Here is a 20,804-nt window from a genome sequence, read left to right on the forward strand (position 1 = left end):
AGCATTGGATTAAACCCATGCTCACTTGGATCACTCCATGAATTGTATTACAAGTGATTAGTGAGACGATAACATCTTATATTCTTGAAACCGAGATGTGTGATTTGTATCTTGCAAATCGGTTGCACATTGATAATATGTAAACGCACCAGTAACTTGGTGTTATAAAACATATTATTGTGTGTAATTTGGTGAGTAAGTGCAAGCGAGCATTGTATCAAAGTTTATCCGTTCCTTTTATCCAAAGTAGGATAAAAGCGATATCTTTGGGCCCATCGATGGTTTAGTGATGACATACGTAAATGCTCGGCCGGGCTAGGGCTAATTTGATTTGTTCAATTAGTCTGTCGTCATAAATCGGAAATCGAGATATAGTACAAAGAGAATGATTTGAAATCATATCTCATACGATATCTAGAATGGAGGAATATATGATCCCTTATCTAAGGACACGCGTATCTGATATGATCAGAGTTGACAACGGCTTTGGAAAGCTACGATTGCAGATCGGGATCTGAAGTCATACACAGAATAATTGTTAGACTTATCCAAGTGGGAGACTATTGGATTAGTGTCTAAGTCCATAACTATTTTGGTATGTACTTGACCCGATGGTGCATGGTCCTTTTGGGTTGCCTTCACCAAAGCAACTTGATAGGATGAATTATGGAGAAAATGGATTAAATATGATTTATTAATATATTATGGGAATAATATATTAAAGGATAAATCATATTGTTTAATTAATATTAGTCAAGAATTAATTGGTAATTAGCTTTTGTGACTAAAAGAGATTAATTAAACTTAAGGGACCGGAATTGTAATTATAAGATAATTGCAATTTGGGCCATGGATTGCCTTGTATCAAGGGATGGACGAATTTTATGGGGAAACCCATAAGAAATCGTCCAAGGCCTTAAGATAAAGGGGTCCATGGGTTGCTTAGGGCTTAAGCATCCAAATTAGGGTTTCCTTGTTAGATAACCCTAATAGCCTCACTATATATAGATCCCTTAAGGACCAAAAACGGTGTAAAGCTTCTTGTTAGGGTTTCTACACATTTTTGGTAGCCTCCATCCTCTCTCCTCTTCATCCTCTTGCTTATCGTGTTTGTGAGCCATTAGAGGAGTGATACTTGTGACTCTAAGCCTTCCAAAGTCAATACAAAGGAGATTTGGGATTGTTATTGCTACATAACAATCAAGGTAACATTATAAACCTATTCTCATGTTAATATGATTACTTGAATGCTAGAATTAGGGTTTATAGTCTTGGATAACTTGCATGTACAATAGAGAAACCTAGATCCAAGCATTAGGGTTTGTATAAACACATAGGATGTCTTATGGCCAAAACCCATCAGTAATAACTTTAAACATAGGTTTCTTTACAATACAACACAAATTAGGAATATAACCATATTATCTGGTTCAAAACATTATACTAGGATTTTGAGTAATGCACAAAAATATGTCATGTGGTATTTGACAAGATAACTCTCTTAGAGTCTTTTATCTTAAGCTCTTTAAGATCCATGACAATTAATGCAATTTTACTTAATCCTTTAAGTTGCCATAATAAATTCCATACTTGATAATCATACATGAATTCATCTCTATGTGTTTTATTATTAAGTATATTCAACAACAATTGAAAAACTTGCTAGTTACAAATAATGATGCATATTGTTTATAGATCTTTAGCTCTTAATGTTCCATATTGCTCCTACTTAGATAAAGAAATTTCTAAACACTTGTATTCTAGAATGACAATTAGTAGGATTGTAGAAACTTCATCTTAAACAATCATTTCGGATAATCTACATAATACAATTAGTAGATGATGGAGTAGATAAGCTTATTGTCTAACATATGCTCTGTAACTCCATACCTTTTAAATAAGGACAAACTATTACATCCTTAATCTGCTGAAAGAATTTAATATACTTGTTTTTTTGGAAATATATATATTCAATATATATGTGTGTGGTAAGCATAACTCAAAAATTTTATAATGTAAATAGCTTTTTTAAGAACGTCATATCATAGACTGTTTAGTTTATTATATCATTTTAAGAAAACTTGTACCATTGACATTCGCCCAATGGCCAGGTGACCCTATACCACTAAAGAATTCAAAGGCTACCTCGAACATCAAATGATAGTTCCAAGTAACCAAATGATCCTATGCCACAACAACCATACTAATGACGAGTGAGAGTTTTTTGACGAAATGAGTTGTGAATCGATTCCACAACTCCAAAGATCTTCGAAGAAGAATTAGTTTACAAAATTCGTTTTCTTTATCACAATGAAAGTTTTATGATAGTGTGACAACCGTCATATTCGGGTCAATTTGTGACAATCGTCAATCTTGAGTCAAGTCAAGTCATCAAGTCAAGCCGGTCAACTCTATTAAACCTTGTGTATTAGGTCGATGAATCGATAAAGCAAGAACATATGAGTTTTTGATTCGCAATTGGATTGATGATTGAGGGATGATTCATGAAGAAAAACGCGAAGTCAAGGACTACGAAATTGTTGGTTGCAAGAATTTAAAAACTCGATTGTGGAGTTGTTGATGCTCATTTTGCGAAAGTAAAACAATCGAGTGTTCGCATCTATGAATCAATTTGAAGTCAATTGGGTTAATATTCGCATATGGGTTCAACATATGAAAATTTTGATTTCGCAAGTTTAGAGTTCAAGAACTAAACTGTGTTCGCATCTGGAAAGAAAAATTTTGTGAATCGCATTTGATTAATTAGGTTAAAATGTGAAGGGATGCGAAGGGTGTAAGAATGAAAATGCGAAGGTGATTAATGCGAAGGGATGCGAAGGGTGTAAGAATGAAAATGCGAAGGTGATTAATGCGAAGGGATGCGAAGGGTGTAAGAATGAAAATGCGAAGGTGATTAATGCGAAGGGATGCGAAGGGTGTAAGAATGAAAATGCGAAGGTGATTAATGCGAAGGGATGCGAAGGGTGTAAGAATGAAAATGCGAAGGTGATTAATGCGAAGGGATGCGAAGGGTGTAAGAATGAAGATGCGAAGTATTTCACAGTAGAATGCGAATTGGGGAAGAAAACAGAAGATTTCAAATATTGTCCCTGGAGTTTCGCATTTTTGGAAATAAATACTCAACTTCGCAAATGGGGGTCATAAAATGATGAAATTGCAGAATTTTTAAAGAGATGCACACACATAGACAACCACGCATATATTTAGAAAATTAAACTAAAAATGGGATATAGACAATTATAAGACATTGTTCTTGACTTTTGAGTCCAAAGACGTATGATCCGAACTTTAATTGTGAAATCGTCCTTGATTGAGTCAATTTCCTTTATAGGAGTAATATATTCCATTGTGCCCTGCAAGTTAAAAAAATAAAAAAATAAAAAAAAAAATCAAAGTCACAATCAACCACCCCACACCCACTCTATGACCAGCCATACCTCCCCACCTTACCTATGTCACTTTAATGTTCCCTTACACTCAAATTTCACTCACTCCCACGTTTTTGAGCTGGAACAATCAACCACACTCCTCATTTTCTCTCATTTCTCTCATTCCACTAAGTAACAAACATCACTTTTTTCTCTCAAACTCTTCTACACAAATTTTCGAGATCCAAGGCTGGATTCAAGTGTTCTTCCACACTTAGTAAGTAAAAATTCATCCTCCCTATTATTATTTCACTTCATTCTACTCAAATCTTTGGTTGCTTACACAAACTCCCTAACTATGATGTTAGATTCTCGAAAACCTTCAAGGCATCTCCAAGTGTTCTTGAATTAAACACTTCCATTCTTCAACAATCATCTACTGAAATCACTCAAGGTGAGTTCATACCCCTACATTTTCATGTTTTCTCAAGTTTTCAGGGGGAGAATACAAGTTAAAACACTAAGAACATAACTAAATTTCTCTAACAGCCTTCATCAGAAAAGTTCAACTCCATTCACGGACTGTTTTGGGCATCTTAAACATTTTTGTTTTCAAAACTGTACAAGGTGCAAATAGTTCGAGTTTGTAGCTTTAAAATGGATACTTGCACATCTCCATACGATTTTTCTACAATTTATGGTGATTTTTACAAAACTGCCTATCATTTCAAACAACAATCCGGACCAGTCTGTGATTTTGGACTTTTTCACCCAAGTTAGAGGTCATTATAAATTGAGATAAAATTTATGAGCAAACTAGACACATTTTGTGAACTCTCAAAATTTACGGATCTAGTTTTCGACTTCGTATGATTTTTCTATGATTTTTCCAAATACAGGGCAGAATGGCTAAAGTTAGCCAACAGCATGTAAATATTATAACACTTTGTATTATGTTGAGCAAAGTGTATAATCATAAGTTCTAATATTTGAATGTGTTTCCATGTTAGTTTATCATTATGAACTGGAATTAAGACATTCATATTAAATATTAAATATTATTCATTCATTTTGGAACACGTATTATTAGACTATAAGAGGTATAGTTTGATAAATTCACAATACTAATATATTTTCATAAAAGAATTCATACATATTACAAACATTTTAGATAAACTATAACAGGTATAGTTTATGATATATCACTCTACGCACTCGTACAAGAAGGGTACATTCATACAAGAAAGATTTCTATTCGCACACATTTCACGAAAGTTAATCTATGTTTTGATAAATTCACAACACTAGTTACATTTCCATAAAAAGGGTTCATACATAGTACATACATTTTAGATAAACTATAATAGGTATAGTTTATGATACATCACTCTACGCACTCGTACAAGAAAGGTACATTCATACAAGAAATATTTATATTCACACACAATTATCGTAAACTTGTTATCCTATATTGTGAGTTTCTCTATTTTTTTTTCGATCTCTATCTCTCTATCTCCCCGTACGTCCGAGTGCGGGATATAATTCCTGGTAGTTATAATCAGAATCTCCTTGAGGGAGAACGTGATACTTGTATATAGATCTATATTGGGATTGACACCCCACACCTTGCTGCTAGCTACAGTTGGACCTGCAGGTCTACGGGTGACAAATGTCATTTCATTTTTCGCGACACTGAGAACGTCGTGGCAGGTTCACATAGTCATAGTATGATTATAACGGCTCACATAGGGAACAATCCATAAGTTTACGGGATTTTATTTTTAAAACCTAAATGAGTTTTATGTCGATTTAAAATCACCTTTTATCTCTATGGGTACAAATACAAAGTGTCGGGTCTCTATACAAAGCTATTATGATATTAAAACTACACTTCCTCTAAAATTGTTAGACTTCAACTATAGTCGCTGAGCGTATATGTTGAGTCATATAAGAATTTAGTCTTGATTGGCCTAGAATTGGTGGTGCCCGCCTCATCTCCTGTTCCTCGTTGGGTTGTGGACCTAGGGCAGACCCACTATATTCAACGTTTTATCTAAGTTAAGCCTTATATAACTTTATATGTTGGACGATTATAGAGGAACTCTACGGATTACTCTAGGGTTCATTACAGCATCATGTAGGATTATTTCTATTCATACTTAACTAAGAAAATATTGGATTTTCTGGAAATCAAACTAAATCGATTTTACAAGGAAAAACGGTTTCTACTTCAAACAAAACTCTTATGAACTCACCAACCTTTGTGTTGACACTCTTTTAAAACTACTTGTATTCTCAGGAAATCAGTGAAACAGGAAAACTTCATCGCTTTGAGGATGGGACGCTAAACCGTCAACAAATTATTTTGTCATCATAATGTAATTGCTTTTGAAACATGTAAACATATACTTTGGTGTAACTTTTGCAATTATATATATGGTGGTTGTTTTTACTTTGAGCACTATTATACACGTTGTTGTGATACTATACATGAAGTCCTCCACCCCCAGACGTTTCCGCCATCCTTGGTTTGGGGGTGTGACAGATAGTCTCATTAAGTTGTATTTCAATTTTCACTATGAAACAATTTCATCAAATCAAAGGTTTCAAGAATAACAAATAAAAGTCGACAATGAAATTGATTAAGCATCTATCCCCAAATCTATTCGTGGATTGAAAAGTTTACATACATCTCTCATGTATAAATCTGTCTCAAGCCTTTTGTTCTTTAACTACTAATAGATAAAGACTTGCAAATCATCTTCCCATATAAGTAGGATTCACATATATCAAATGATTCAAGCTCATTTTCCATTAAAATTTTCAACCTTTTGAAGTTCATATATGTGTTTCATATTTATATAATTATGATGATTGTGACATATATAATTTTCAATCAAATATCATTTGATTATTTACGTGTTCAGTTTAGAACTATCAATTTAGAGAAAGCTTATATATATATATATATATATATATATATATATATATATATATATATATATATATATATATATATATATATAATTCATAAATAACATTATGAGAAAATAATCTTTAGCATAGAATACATCGTTTCAAATAATGATTAGGAACATCCATTAAAAGATAAGTAAATCTAAATTTATTCATAAATTACAATTATTAAATGTTCCTATAAGAATAGGTACAAAACATTTATTGTATAAATACAAACTATAATAGCTCTTTTTATATCTTCAACAAGAAATGACATTCGTTTGTAATGAATTGATTGTTACTTCTAATCATCAACATATAATATCAATTATTAGTGTCACCTGAAGTACTACATACTCAAGCCAATGGTTGAATGATAAATAGTTTTATAATATAGATATTCGAAGTCTTAGTTAATTCAGACTTCCTCAACTTGATGAGAAAGAAGAAACGTTCCTCTTTTGGTGTCTAGTTTCTTCACAATAGAAACAACACTAATCATTTTTTCCCCTTCTTTATTTTTGGGTTTACATATTTCTCTTAACTGAACTATAAGTCTATTTGAATACATAATTTATTAGAATTACCTTCTTTAATGTTTGAATAGCTTTAAAGCACTTTCTACTGTTATGATTGAATATCTATTTTACTTGATGAGACATCTGATATTTTTCATAATTATCCAAGACTTTCTGCAAGTCAATGTTAATTACTTCAATATTATGTAAGACAGTCAATATCATTACAATAATACTTCCATCAAAGCATTATCATCAAATTCATTGGTTTGTAGAGGTTGTTCAGGTATGTGATCTTTCAATATATATAATTTCTATTTATCCTTAAGGAAGAACCTTAATGTGTTATAGCATTTATATAAATTATAACCATCATATGTTACTACCTCTTGAAATTCAATAAGAGTAACGTTGCATGTTTAAGAGTATTAACAGTTATCAACAAAATTTGACAAAGTTTCATTTACTATTTTCAACATTAAGTCTTTAAAAATAACAACATTTACTATTTCTTAAACCATTAGTTTAGTAAAGTCTAGGATCCAAGTAACGACATAAGTAAGTGGTTAGGTGACCTTTATCCCATAAATTTTATCAAACTCGGTAGATAGCAATTACCTATTGCATTCGATACGTAACTCCTAGATAATGAGATGCTAAACAACTATTTCTTAGCTTGGCATGTTTATGCCAACTATGCCATGGACCTCTCATGCTTAGCTGACCTTTATTAAACAAGATTCTGATCAAGTTAACCTACTTGAAACAACTTGTAGTATTACAACTAACCGGTGACAAGGGGGCCATTTAGACACCAAAAACTGCAAAACTACCCTAATCATCATAAGACAATCCTAATGAGTAATGAATAGGTGACCCAATGCCACCTAGACCATACAAACAACATAGAGTGTTCTTCAAAAAGGATGGAAATGACTTGCATTTTGAAGAAAAGATTTTGTATACGTTTTACAATTACAGTTATAAAAACATGGTCTTGTGAATATTGCATGCATCCAAAAATTCATGTACCATTTTATAAAATTCATATCAGTTGTTATAAGGTTCTTTATGTGCCAAATATAACTTCATTTTATTTACCATTAGCCTTAATCAATTATAAACCAAAATTTGATTTTTGGAATTTTAGTCATAGAGCAGTTTTAAGAACTAGTAATAGTCTTTAATAAAATTTCACTTTATTCTTAAGAGTTGAAGATTTGGATAAGTTCTAAAATTACAATTTTAAATCTCCTTTCAACAATAAAAAACCCATGACTTCAGGAATTTGTAGAATAAACTCATTTTATTTTATAAACTTAATTTTATGCATCTTATGATAAAAGTCATATTTTGATAAACCAAAACTTGGTGATCATACATATGTTTTAAATCACATTTAGAATGAATAAAATAGAGTATCAACATGTTGCGTTTTGTTTAAAACACTAATATCATATATCATGTTTTGACGCAAAAAAATAATTAGTAGTTTTATTATTTGTCGTCATAACCCAATAAACCGATTTTAGTCTTTTTAATAAAAACTCATTATATATTTTAAAAGACATGGAGTTCATATAATATTTCAACATCTTTTAAACTATTTTAAATATTTTAAAGTTTTTTATTTAAAAGTTTTAAAATAAAACTATTGTCAATAAAAAAAAGTTTTTAACATGTAAATCGGTAATTACTAAAAATGTATTTATAAATATCCATTTATAAACATCATATGTTATCTTTTAAATGTTTTTTACTCAAACTTCAAGTGATATTATTTCTTGATAAAAAATTATTTAGTTTGAAAAAAACATATTTATACATCAACCATAACATACAATAACATAAAATAAACTTCACATGCATGCATTATAATGTGTATAAACCAAACCATGTCTATTAATAATTATTATGAGTCATCACAAGAAAATATTAAGTCTTTCCTTAAAGATTTAAGGAACATTTCAAAAAAGTCCTAAAGCTCTCACTTTTGAGTAACTCTATACCATTTGATTTCCTATGTTATTGACTAGAAAACATAAAGCACACAAGGGTAAAATGGGGTTTATCTTTTGTTAGCATATGATTTTCTCCAATTTTTAACACTTTGTTTCGGTGCTTTAGATTGGAACTAACAAATATGTATCAAGAAAAACCAACCAACATTTTACCAACCCAATCAAAAAAATTGGTAGCCAAAACTTTTGGTAACTAACAAGTTTTATTGGTAATATCATAAAATTGAGTAATCATGGTACAGTCATGGTACATAATTTTCAATACCATAGTAATATCATATCAATCAATTCAATATATATATATATATATATATATATATATATATATATATATATATATATATATATATATATGCTAGGTGTTAAAAAATTTAAGAGCTTTGATATTAACGTTAACGTATTAGAAAAGTTTAAAATTTATAATGTTGGCGTGTCCCATCCACAATTGTTTAAATTTTCAAACTCATGGTAGAATTTAATAAAATCCTTTGGGATCGAATTTTCAATCCTAACAATTACAAAAAATTTATTCACCAAAAGTATTGTTCGCGTTTCAAAATGCTTAGGAACACAGAAACATTATTAAAAAAAACTCCATACAAGTTGGCATATACCATTACCATAATGTACTAACTAAATTATTGATGGCCTAACAAATTGTTACCAACTATACTTTGTATGAAACTAGTAGTATATATTTTTGTACCGGTTATGCTTTGTATGGTACATGGCTCAGGAAATAAATGACCAATACAATACCAATTCAACCGTACTTTACATATATGACATATTATTATTTTACTGTCATATGTATCATACATCCTATTCTTTATATGGGGAAATCAAACATGTTTGTGTAAGTGATTTTAGTGTTATTAATATTTCAATGTAGTTAGTAGTACTATCAAGACAGATTGAGTTCAATTTACTCATCGACACCGGAAGTGTGGATTGGACATTCGGAGTGATAATTATGTACTCGGGAATACGAGATATGTGGGAAGCGAATTTTAGTACATGGATCCATGGGTCAGTTCCACTTGAAGGGTGATTGGGCAACACCCCTAGTGAGCTAAAGTGGTTTAAAAATGTATTTTCCCTTTTACAACTTCTTTACTGCATCATGAAGAAGTGGTAGAAATTTTTTTATTTACCCTCAGCATCCATTTTTTGGGGCCAATATGGTCTTACCACTACAAGAAAATTTATTTTTAGTGACCAATTTTTCAGTGACGACCTAAAATTTCATCACTAATAGCATCATTTAGTCACCATCTATTAAGTCGTCACTAATTTTTGGTAATGATGCAAATTTAGTGACCAGTTTTACGATGGTCGTCACTACCCAGTCACTAAAATGTATAATAAAATTAAGACAAAATTGCAAAAATGGTCCCTGTGGTTTGCATTTTTTCAGGAAAAAAGTCCAAACCACGAGTTTTTTGGTTTTGTGGTCGTGAGAATGGTCCCTATACTTAACACCCGTTAAAAAAAATCCGTTAACCCCCTCATGTGCCTTGCACGTGAGGGTATTTCTGTCCTTTTACTTATAGGGGCCATTTTTGCATATGGAAAAATAAAACATCCTTTATATATCGTTTTCTTTTCCCAGCTTCTTCCCCAACAAATCTTCTTCCCCAACGTTCTTAACTGTTCTTCCCCAACGACTATTATCTTCCATTTCTCCTTTCCTGACTTGCAATCGAACAATGGTGGTTTGTTTTTGTGGAAAGCTTGCTTTGGTGAAAACGTCTTGGACACCACTGAATCCCGGCAGGAGGTTTTATGCTTGCCCTACTAAGGATTATGTTTGTGGGTTTATCGGGTGGGTTGACCCACCTATTTGTGCTAGGAGTAAAACCATCATACCTGGTCTTCTAAGAAACATAAATACATTGGAGGAAAGATGTAATGGGCTGGTAAGAAGTATCAACATGTTACAGGAACAGTGCAATGGACTTTTGAGCAGGAACAACATGTTGGAGGCAAGGTGTGATGCATTGAAGGATGAAGGTTTCAAGCTGAAGATGTATTTATGTGCAAGTTGGTTTATGTTTGTGATTGTTATCTTTAGTACTTGGTCTATGTAAGGGATAGGGTTAGGCAAATGTGGGGATTTTTGTTGATCAAGTGATGCAGGGTAAAAATGGTATAATTTTGTTGTAATTTGACTTCATCATGTTTGTAATGAATTCCAAAATGTGTATCAGTTGTGTTCAAAATGTGTATCAGTTGTCAGATATAAGCACATAAATAGAACCAAAATGTAACAAAAGTACATTACCAAAATACATGTCATAAATTTACCAAAATGAACATTCCATTAACCACATGAGTGGAACCAAAAACCATTACCAAGTTAAGCATACAAGTGTCTGTGCACCATACATAACCACATTATCAAACCATAACTAAAGTTTTCAAAAACAAACAGTTTTTAACAACAAGAAACTAAATAGTCATTGCACCACAACAAATAACCACAATCACTTCTTAGATTGATTCCCTCCTTGCCCTTTACAGGTCCTAGAGTTGTGTCCTTTATTCTTGAATTTGCTACAAGTAACACTAACATGTTTCCTTGATAGCTTCTGCACTCCATCATTTCTTGGCCCTTGGGAATTTTCTCCTTGCATCTCATTGACTCCATCACCTTCACTTGCCTTCTGCCTTTTGCTTAACCTTTCACCCTCACTTTGTCTTCTTTTTTTCTTAGGCCTTCCCACCTGAGTGTGATGTGGAGGAGGGATTAGCTTTGTTGGACAATTACTTTTAGGCCACATGGGTCTCCCTTTAATTGGTTCCACCTTAAATGAATAAGCTTTTTGCCATGTCTCTAGCCAATACACCTTGTGTACCCACTTGTAAATGTCAAGCTCAGCCTCAGGGTCTTTGCTCATTTCATTCAGAGTTGCAATTGCATGCCTGCAAGGTATTCCCATTAATTCCCACTTTCTGCAAGTACAGGTTTGGTTCCTAACATCCACCACATGTTGATCTTGCAATGCTGCAGTGACTTGATACTTGTTTGCCCCATTCCACCTAGCAATATATTGTGAAGCACCTTTTTTCCTTGCATCTAGGATGTCTGTTGCTGTAGGTGTTAGTGGACCTTTAGCCTTCTTCATTGCCTTCATGACATTGCATATCCTCTTCATTAGATACTCCCTAATGAACTCTAAACATGAAATTACAGGTTTGTCCCTGCCTTTCTCTATCTTCCCATTAAACACTTCACACATGTTTGAAATCAACACATCAGAAACAGCTCTTCCTGCACATTACAATAACATACAATTAATGCTGATAAATAACTGAAACACATAATCTTTACCATATGCAAACATATACAATTACCTGAGAAATGACTCCTTGCCCAATGTACAGGAGGAATTTGCTTCAACCATTGACATGCCTCCTTATCATACTCACTAAACTCTTTCATCAAATGTTCAAACTCAGGAATGGTGGTTGCTGATGCACACCTCCATAAATGGTCCCTGTACTCAGTTTGCCCCCACTTCTTTCTCATATTGTCATGAATATGTCTAATACAATACCTATGCTCAGCATTGGGAAACAATTGATCAACTGCAATTTGTAATCCCTACATGACTCAACATACAATAATTAGAATTAATTTCTTGGTAAAAAAACACAATCTAAATGATCAATTGATGAGTTTTAATTTACCTTTTGCCTGTCACTTATGAAAGTATAGTTTGAGTTGCTCCCAAGCTCCAAGTCATCCCCAAGGTTTTCTAAAAACCACTTCCAGCTAGCTGTGTTTTCAGACTCAACAATTGCATAGGCTAAGGGATAAATTCCATTGTTGGAATCTAGACCAACTGCTGTAAGAACCTGACCAGGGAATGGGCCTTTCATGAAGGCACCATCCAAACCTACTAAGTCTCTAAGACATGCTTTGAAACCTTTTTTCAGTGGACCCAAGCATACATAAATCCTTCTAAACTGCCTTGTTGGGGATGCAAGGTTGCCATTAGGACACACATCTATTTTGACTGTTGTGTCTGGGTTTGTAGCTTGAAGTTCAAGAGCATAATCCCTCAACAACTCAAACTGTTTTGTGTAGTCCCCAGTTACATGCTTTCTTGCCATATCTTTTGCCCTAAACACCTTATCCATTGAAATACCCACCTGGTAGGTCTTTTGAAAGTGATCTTGTATGGCTCTCAAAGGAATCTTCGGATCTGCCTCAACTTGATCTATGATTTTCTTGCAGATTAAAGAAGCAGTACAAGCTCTGAGTTTTCTTGTTTGTAAGCATGTATGAGTTTGGTTTAAGGTCCTTATAAACCAATCAGATTCGGGGTTTAACCTAGATGCATGTATATACCAACCACATGTTTCTTTTTGTGTCTTTACTTCTTTGCCCTTGCTTTTTTAAGTGGTAGGTTTAGTCCCCACTTGACCTTTATTGATGATAGGTACAACTCCTCTGCACTGTGCCCTAAGCCTTTGACTGTCATTTTTTTTAAAGAATAGATTCCTTCTTGTTTCTAGTGCGTGCACATCAATTAACTCCTTTAATTCTTTTTTACTTTTAAACTTTTTCCCCACTGAGAATGACTGTATATGTACTGACCCAAGGTTGCACCTTTTTTCTTTTCCCAAATTTCTTATGAGAGCTCTTCTTTCTCTGTCTTGGTCTGATCCTTCATCCAATGATTCGAACTCCTCATTGTTGATCACTTCCATATCTTCAGGTTCATGACCATCATTAATACATGCTCCTTCAACATCACTTTCAACATTTACAAAGAAGTCTGCCATGTCCACATCAACATCTTCTATATTGTTCTCCTCATCCATTATGTCATCCACTTTATCTTCATTTTCTGATTGTTTCCCATCATGATCATCACCTTCATCCTTTTCATACTCTTCATCACTCTCTTTAGATTCAACATCCCCTTCATACTCTTCAACATACTCATCACTTCCATTTAAATTTTCCATAAGGTTGTCAAAAAGTTCATTATATTGTTCATCATCATTAATGGGTGGGGTGTTGTAGCATCCATCAATATGGTCATTATCATGAACCCCAATCATCTCATCCCCTACATTAGCAATATTTGAAGTAAATGGATTGTAGCATCCTTCAACAACAGTTGCAGCCTCATGAACCTCCTTAACACCCTCATTAGTGTTTTCCTTCTCTTTTAAATCATCAATATCCTCTAAATTAAGCCTCTTGCTACAAGAACCTTCCTCTCTTTTTGAATTCCCAACTCTACCCCTTCTATACTCTGGAGAGAATGCATCAGTTTTACTCCCAAAAAGAATCAAAGACATGTACTCACCAATTGGTTCATCATTGACATGGTTCATATTTCTCAATGGAGATTCTACATGAACTTCAGCCTCATATTTAGCCCCTTGATCATCATTTTCTGGTAATTCCTCAATGACAACTTTACCCTTTGCATTTGGAGACATGAAGTATGTGAGTAGATTTGTCTTCCCATGTTCTGTGTACACTTCAATCAACTTGTTATTTTGAATAAATTTAGAAAGATTGATAACATCCTGATCATTCCCTAAAGCTCTAAGACCAAATTGAAAGTCACCATTGGGTATCCTGAAATGGTAGTATATCACTGGGGATTCAACACTCAATTCAATCATCCGTGGGTCTGGGTAACCTAGGTCAAGCATTATGGCATCAAGTTCATGTACAGAAAACTCATCTATGTCCACATAATCAACATAACGCACTTCACCTCCAGTATACTTTATGTCAGGTAACTTAGTAAACTTCCCACCATGATGAAGCTTAATACTAAACCATGTGGGTGCACCCGCTACAAGTCAAAATTGTACATGATAACAAAGTCAAAATTTGGCGGATTTTAGTATAAATCAAGGGTAAAATGAAAAATAGGAATGTTTAAGAAAACAGAGCAACTTACCATATAAGGATGATACGTCGACAACTTCATTTTTTAGTCTGATCTGCCACATTACGTACACCATTTCGACTTTAAAGTATGACCTTGTCTCCTTTTGCTTCGATTAGGTTCTTTCGATAACGACTTTTTTTTTTTTTGCAGGTTTAATGGAGCAGAAGGAAGAAGGAGGGAGGTGGGGAGTTGACGGGTGTTTGGGATTGTAAATGAGGGATAAAAGGTAGAAGGAAGTGTTGACACTGTAAGTAAAAAGACAAAAATACCCTCACGTGCAAGGCACATGAGGGGGTTAACGGATTTTTTTTAACGGGTGTTAAGTATAGGGACCATTCTCACAAACAAACCAGTCCAAAAGGACCACAAAACCAAAAAACTCGTGGTTTGGACTTTTTTCCTGAAAAAATGCAAACCACAGGGACCATTTTTGCAATTTTGTCTAAAATTAAAATATATTTTTTAATATCAAAATAAGTTATAGTGACTAAAAATAATTGTCACTGCATGGAAGACTTAATGACTAAAAATTATTGTCACTTGTGTTGGAGGTTTAGTGACCAAAATAATGGTCACTATATACTTTTAGTTATTTGAATCGACCTATGTGTGATGTGGAAAACTATATATATATATATATATATATATATATATATATATATATATATATATATATATATATATATATATATGGGTAAAGTGAATATACCTAACAACCTTATATAAGCTTAGGTACCTAACCACATCATACTATGTAATTTTGTATCATATTTGCATTGTAATCACCCAAAGTGAATAAAATTCAACCTCATAATTTGATTGCTTTCAAAATCTTTGGACTATCACCATTAGCTTCCTTCAAATGACGTCTTTCTATCGGAGACCCCCTGATGGGCTTTATATACTACCGTTACAAATCAAATGGTATAGGAAGAATATAATGGTGAATATATGAAAATCTTGGAAGTAAATCAAGTTAAGGATTAAAGTTTAAGAACCTTAGATGATTGCAATGGAAATATAATGCAAAACAATGCAGTATAATGTGGTTAGGTACCTAAGCTTATATAAGGTTGTTAGGTATATTCACTTTACCCTATATATATATATATATATATATATATATATATATATATATATATATATATATATATATATATATATATATATATATATATATATATATATATATCAAACGATGTCCATTCCAAGGAGAAAAAAACATAAATATTGTAGGGATAAAAATGTCATAAATGGAAAAATTCAATAAAATCAATAGAAGTCATCAACCGATAAGGGTGAAAACATGACTTTCCCTAAAGTATGTGTTGAAATTAGTAGCCTTGGGCGAGTATTTTAAATGGGAGGATAAAAACAACCGTGAGAGTGGCGGTGTACCAAAACACGTAGACCCTCGCTCATATAAACGAATACATATACAAAATATTTATATTCCCCTCTTTTTTGCTTATTTTGTTCCGTACCCCCAATATCTCCCATCGTTTCACCTTGGGCGAGTATTCCCCTCTTTTTTGCTCATTCATCATCTCCAAATCCAATTTCTACTACCTAGGGTTTTTGTGTCAGCCGTGACTTTCAAGGATTTGGGAAACGGCAACTTCGACGACCAACACCGGCTATATCCATGTCATCGAGGACGTCATCATCAATGGTGGTTTGGCGAAGGCATTCTCAACGAACTTCATGGAGTGAGTGTTTTTTCGATGCGGTGCAAATCTGGCGGAATTTTTAGTATAGATATACTTTTACGGGGTTTTGATTTCGAAGAATTCACCAACAAACTCCCACTATTGATTCACTTTACTCTCCTGTAAGTATTATGTTAGCTTATAACTAATAATTATATCGACATGGAAAGAGCTCTCTACTAGAAGTGCACTTGACCCTATGTGCTGGTCAATTCTTGTTTCTTCTAATCATACACAAATACACTCTTAGATGACGAAATTGAATTTATTAGTGCTTAATTAGGGTTTAAAGTTTCTGAAAATTGACAACTAATTCAATACGTAGTTAGGGTTTATTAAAGAAAGTATATATAAACCAAACTATAGATCAGAACATTTCTCTAAGAGTGTTTAGATGTGCCCTGAAATTGACAATGAGTTTAGACTCTAGAGTGTATGTATGATTCTTATTGTTTACAATAATAAAAGTAGGAGAATTCATAGGAATACGGAAGTCCACCTGTTTTAGCATCAACAATTGTGAATACTTCTAAATCACAAACAAAAGCTCTGTTAAACTGTTGTCTCTCTTAAACTGATTGTCATGAGATCTGAATATGCCCATTACCCTAATCTCACCATCATTGATACTCTAAGATATATTCTCAAGGTAATTTATTTTCAAACTCTAGTGTACCTATGAATATTTATAGTAATTTGAAGTCTGAACTACATTTGGCAGGATAAAAATGGTGAACCTGAGACCACCCCAGAAGAAATTTTGTCAATGGTGAAATATTTAGCTAGTACATCTCACCGTATCCTTGTATTCTTTCAACAAAGTAGTGTGGAGTGGTGCTCATCTTTATGGTTGGATGCCAATCAAGACATTATTCAACCTTCGGAATGACATTAGTTGTCTCCAAATTTGATCATTACCTTAAGGAGTTTACTGATAGGTGGGAGGTGGACAGGGGCTTAAGTACAAGTGGTTACCAAAATAAGAACCATAGTTTCCAAAGAAGAATTTCTCAGGGAAATCTCACAATTGTACATAGATGTTTGATGCCATTTACCCCTAGTGATTATCCTTCTATAAACGAGAAAGGAATTTCAGATGGCAAAGCTCGAATGCTTAATACATACATGGCAAGTGCATTTTTCTTATCTACTTCATTTTGTTTTATTTCATTAAATTGGTATCTTAATTTTTTTCTTTCTAAGATGATTATAGGGATGATGTACATGTCCGTTTGAAACAAAGTTTTATTGGATGTAATTTGTTTTGTGCACAGCAACCATCATCTTCTTGGCTGAACCAAAGGCCTCCTCTTGATGTGCATGTTGGTAATGTCTCTTTTTCTTAATGTTGATGTTAAACATGTATAAATATTTAAAGATATACGTGTATTATATATATATATATATATATATATATATATATACACACACACACACACACACACACACACCATTTTATAATATTGCAGCTTGCATAGAAGGCAGTGAAGATGCTGACAAAGGAGGAGCCAATCAACCAACAACTCAGGTTGTAACTGCCATGTGCTTAAAAGCCCCTTATGTTAGCCAAGGTAGTTATGATAGACAACGATTCTGATAATGTTTTGCAAAGAAAATACAAGCAAATTACAATATTACTCCCTAAATATTGATGTTATAATTATAAACATTTTCAGATTTGTACAACTTGTTGGTGAACAATGGCGTCGATGATTCTGATAAAATATATGGTGTTTCGGTTGAAGAATGTACAATAGTAAGTCATTTTATATTATACATTTTTTTGTTAATTTCATTATATATTGAATTTTTTCACAAACAACTATTGGTACTTAGGTTTTTTACATGGGAAGAAATGGTAACATGCTTTCATTTATGTTTATTACAAAATCATAGTCTTAACTGCTTCTATTACAACTTTGTACCTTCATTTTTGTTTCTATACATGAATCATACTTTAAAAAGACACAATCATAGCATTGTACTTTCAATTTTTATCTTATTAAGAACTTATACCTTAAAATTACCACAAAAACTTGCTTTGTATTAGGATGACATCGCTATAAATTGATTGATTTCATTAAAGTAGGATGCTAGTCTAAACAAATGTTTGAAAGTTTATTGCTATTTCTTGCATTTAACCATTTCTAATATCATTCTTTCAGACTGTAGGATAGCTGAATATTTTTACAGGTTAGTAAGATCCTTATTTACTTTTTGGTTAATATTTGTTTTCCTCTTCTATTTCAATTTACAAATTCTATTACAATATTGTAAATCCTAGAAATATCAATACTTGTTTATTTTGCTCAATGGTGCGTGTTATCGATACACAACTGGCGAACCAACATAAAAACAAGCTTTTACTTCTTTGCCAAATTATATCAAGAAATGGTAAAATGACATAAATGGTCATTGTGTTTTTACTTTGCATAATTACAGAATTGGTCCCTATGTATTCAATTTGCAGACTTATAAAATTGGTCCATGTGTTTTTTGGTTTGGAAAAATAATGGAAACAACCCTTGTGTTTTTTATTTTTCAAAATTTACAGAAATGGTTCCTATGTTTTACTTTGTAGAATTTAGGAATAGTCCCTATGTAATAGTGTGGACAAATGACCGAAATGGTCCCTGTTTTTTTGGTTTGCAAATATGATAGAAACAGCCCTTATGCTTTTTTTATTTTGCAAAATTCATAGAATTAGGCCCTGTGTATTCAATTTGCAAAATTATAAAATTGGTCCATGTGTTTTTTTTGATTCCTATGTTTTTACTTCGCATAATTACAAAAATCTCCATGTGTCTTTACATTTTGAATGATATAATCCTTTTCACTTCTTTAATTGTTGCAGAAAGTTAGCATTATAAACAAGAACAAATCATTTAATCAAGTTCCACCCGCGGTTGGCACAGTTTCAATTGCAAGATTGTTGACATGGTAAGCAACTTCTTTAAAACTTAAATTTTTCATTGCATTGTCAAAGTTTTCTTCCTCTAGTCAACTTTGTTACAATATATATATATATATATATATATATATATATATATATATATATATATATATATATATAAAGAAGGAGAAGAAGTATCATTCATTGAATGTTACAAGATTGGACATTTTTTGAAAAAGAAAAATCAAATGATTAATGAGAAGGCTGGAGAAATTTGGGTATTTTTAATAACTTGATATATTTATGAATAATTTTTGTTTTACTTTTAATCTAAATTGTCTTGTTATGTAGAATGAATTGCTAAATGAGGAAGCTTCTTCTTCTTGTTCGTCGGCTGAAATATATATGAAAAAACTACATCGTATACCGGGATATAAAAATGGAACTAGAATTGGAAAAGGAAAAATCAAAAGCCTTGGAGGAGGAAATTCGTGTAATTAAAGAAGAGCAACCACAATTTCAAGAAGAGCAGATCAAATATTGAGAGGAGCAAAATAAGAAAATAGAATTTATGAGTGAACTTTCATGTTTATCTCAATTGCATTGATCAATTGAACTTACTTTTCTTATTAAATGAGTTTCACCTGGTTGATCTTTATATGTTTGTTGTTTAAAATATTGGATAAAATGTATGGATTTTTTTTTAAAATTTACATTTAATTTTCATATTATAAATGTGAAGATATATTTGGTTATTGTTGTATTGTAAAATTTTATTGGATTGATTTTTCTTGTCTAATTGGATATTGTTATATTTCATATTAAAAATGACATTTAATATTTCAATAATTTCTTAATTATTGACCCCTTATTGTGTTTAATAGGATAAATCCGTGATGACTTGGTATAGTCACTATCGGATTAAACAGTGACCATTTTTTATGGTCACTAATTGGATTAAACAGTGGCCACTTTCTATGGTCACTAATCATATTAAGCAGTGACTACTTTCTATGGTTACTAATCGGATTAAACAATGATGATTTTGATTGGTCACTAAGTAGATAAAATAGTGACAACTTTAATTGATTAATGACAACATTTAGTGACGAAGTAGGTCGTCACAGATTTAGTGACGAATATATTTTAGTCCCTGTTTAGTGACTATATTTATATTTGGTCACTAAATCAATTTTGTGACGGACCTATAGTGACGAAAAGTGACGACCGGAATTTTCGTCACTAAATCATTTAGTGACGATTCATTCTATTGTTAGTGACCATATCGTTTTGGTCACTAATTCGCATTTTTTTTGTAGTGTACAACCATCGTTTAACTGCTATATTCCTTAAATAAAAGAAGGATACACATTGCATGCAGAGATTAGA

At 32.5% G+C, this 20,804-nt stretch overlaps 3 protein-coding genes across 6 annotated transcripts; 1 reads left to right on the plus strand and 2 right to left on the minus strand.

Moving 5' to 3' along the window:
* Positions 1-11,166: 11,166 nt before the first annotated feature.
* On the minus strand, positions 11,167-13,202 carry LOC145031015 (protein FAR1-RELATED SEQUENCE 12-like). The gene is made up of 3 exons (XM_078979454.1): positions 12,580-13,202; positions 12,244-12,493; positions 11,167-12,160 (listed from the first exon to the last, which is right to left on the minus strand). The coding sequence occupies exons 1-3, from the start codon at positions 13,030-13,032 to the stop codon at positions 11,373-11,375; spliced, it is 1,491 nt and encodes a 496-aa protein (XP_078835580.1). The 5' UTR covers positions 13,033-13,202; the 3' UTR covers positions 11,167-11,372.
* Positions 13,203-13,289: 87 nt separating this feature from the next.
* Positions 13,290-15,270, minus strand: LOC145031016 (uncharacterized). The gene is made up of 2 exons (XM_078979455.1): positions 14,823-15,270; positions 13,290-14,714 (listed from the first exon to the last, which is right to left on the minus strand). Exons 1-2 carry the CDS (start codon positions 14,884-14,886, stop codon positions 13,291-13,293), a joined length of 1,488 nt encoding a protein of 495 aa, XP_078835581.1. The 5' UTR covers positions 14,887-15,270; the 3' UTR covers position 13,290.
* Positions 15,271-16,247: 977 nt separating this feature from the next.
* On the plus strand, positions 16,248-20,073 carry LOC145031017 (uncharacterized). Of its 4 annotated transcripts, XR_013676830.1 has the most exons (8): positions 16,252-16,644; positions 17,244-17,650; positions 17,797-17,848; positions 17,992-18,093; positions 18,199-18,278; positions 18,688-18,715; positions 19,377-19,462; positions 19,767-20,073. XR_013676830.1 is itself a non-coding variant. In XM_078979458.1 (7 exons), coding segments are annotated over exons 2-7 (414 nt in total). In that variant the 5' UTR covers positions 16,252-16,644; positions 17,244-17,618; the 3' UTR covers positions 19,768-20,073. The 4 variants fall into 4 exon arrangements, 2 of the variants coding, with proteins under 2 accessions (XP_078835584.1, XP_078835583.1); XR_013676831.1 differs by having other exon boundaries at positions 16,248-16,644; positions 17,736-18,093; XM_078979458.1 differs by lacking the exon at positions 18,688-18,715 and having other exon boundaries at positions 17,736-17,848.
* Positions 20,074-20,804: the final 731 nt, after the last annotated feature.

Source organism: Lactuca saligna, chromosome 2, assembly GCF_052625555.1.
Source record: "Lactuca saligna cultivar CGN05327 chromosome 2, ASM5262555v1, whole genome shotgun sequence".
Classification (NCBI taxonomy): Eukaryota; Viridiplantae; Streptophyta; class Magnoliopsida; order Asterales; family Asteraceae; genus Lactuca; species Lactuca saligna.

Bases quoted from the DNA above. Each gene is read 5' to 3' on its own strand.
- LOC145031015 (XM_078979454.1), bottom strand. From the start codon at position 13,032: ATGGATAAGGTGTTTAGGGCAAAAGATATGGCAAGAAAGCATGTAACT. The intron at 12,494-12,579 runs GTAAATTAAAAC...TGAGTCATGTAG, and splicing joins TCATAAGTGACAGGCAAAAG to GGATTACAAATTGCAGTTGA. The intron at 12,161-12,243 runs GTAATTGTATAT...TGTAATGTGCAG, and splicing joins GGCAAGGAGTCATTTCTCAG to GAAGAGCTGTTTCTGATGTG.
- LOC145031016 (XM_078979455.1), bottom strand. From the start codon at position 14,886: ATGGTGTACGTAATGTGGCAGATCAGACTAAAAAATGAAGTTGTCGAC. The intron at 14,715-14,822 runs GTAAGTTGCTCT...TTTGACTTGTAG, and splicing joins CGACGTATCATCCTTATATG to CGGGTGCACCCACATGGTTT.
- LOC145031017 (XM_078979457.1), top strand. From the start codon at position 17,369: ATGGTTGGATGCCAATCAAGACATTATTCAACCTTCGGAATGACATTA. The intron at 17,651-17,796 runs GCAAGTGCATTT...TTTTGTGCACAG, and splicing joins GAATGCTTAATACATACATG to CAACCATCATCTTCTTGGCT. The intron at 18,279-19,376 runs GTAAGTCATTTT...TAATTGTTGCAG, and splicing joins CGGTTGAAGAATGTACAATA to AAAGTTAGCATTATAAACAA.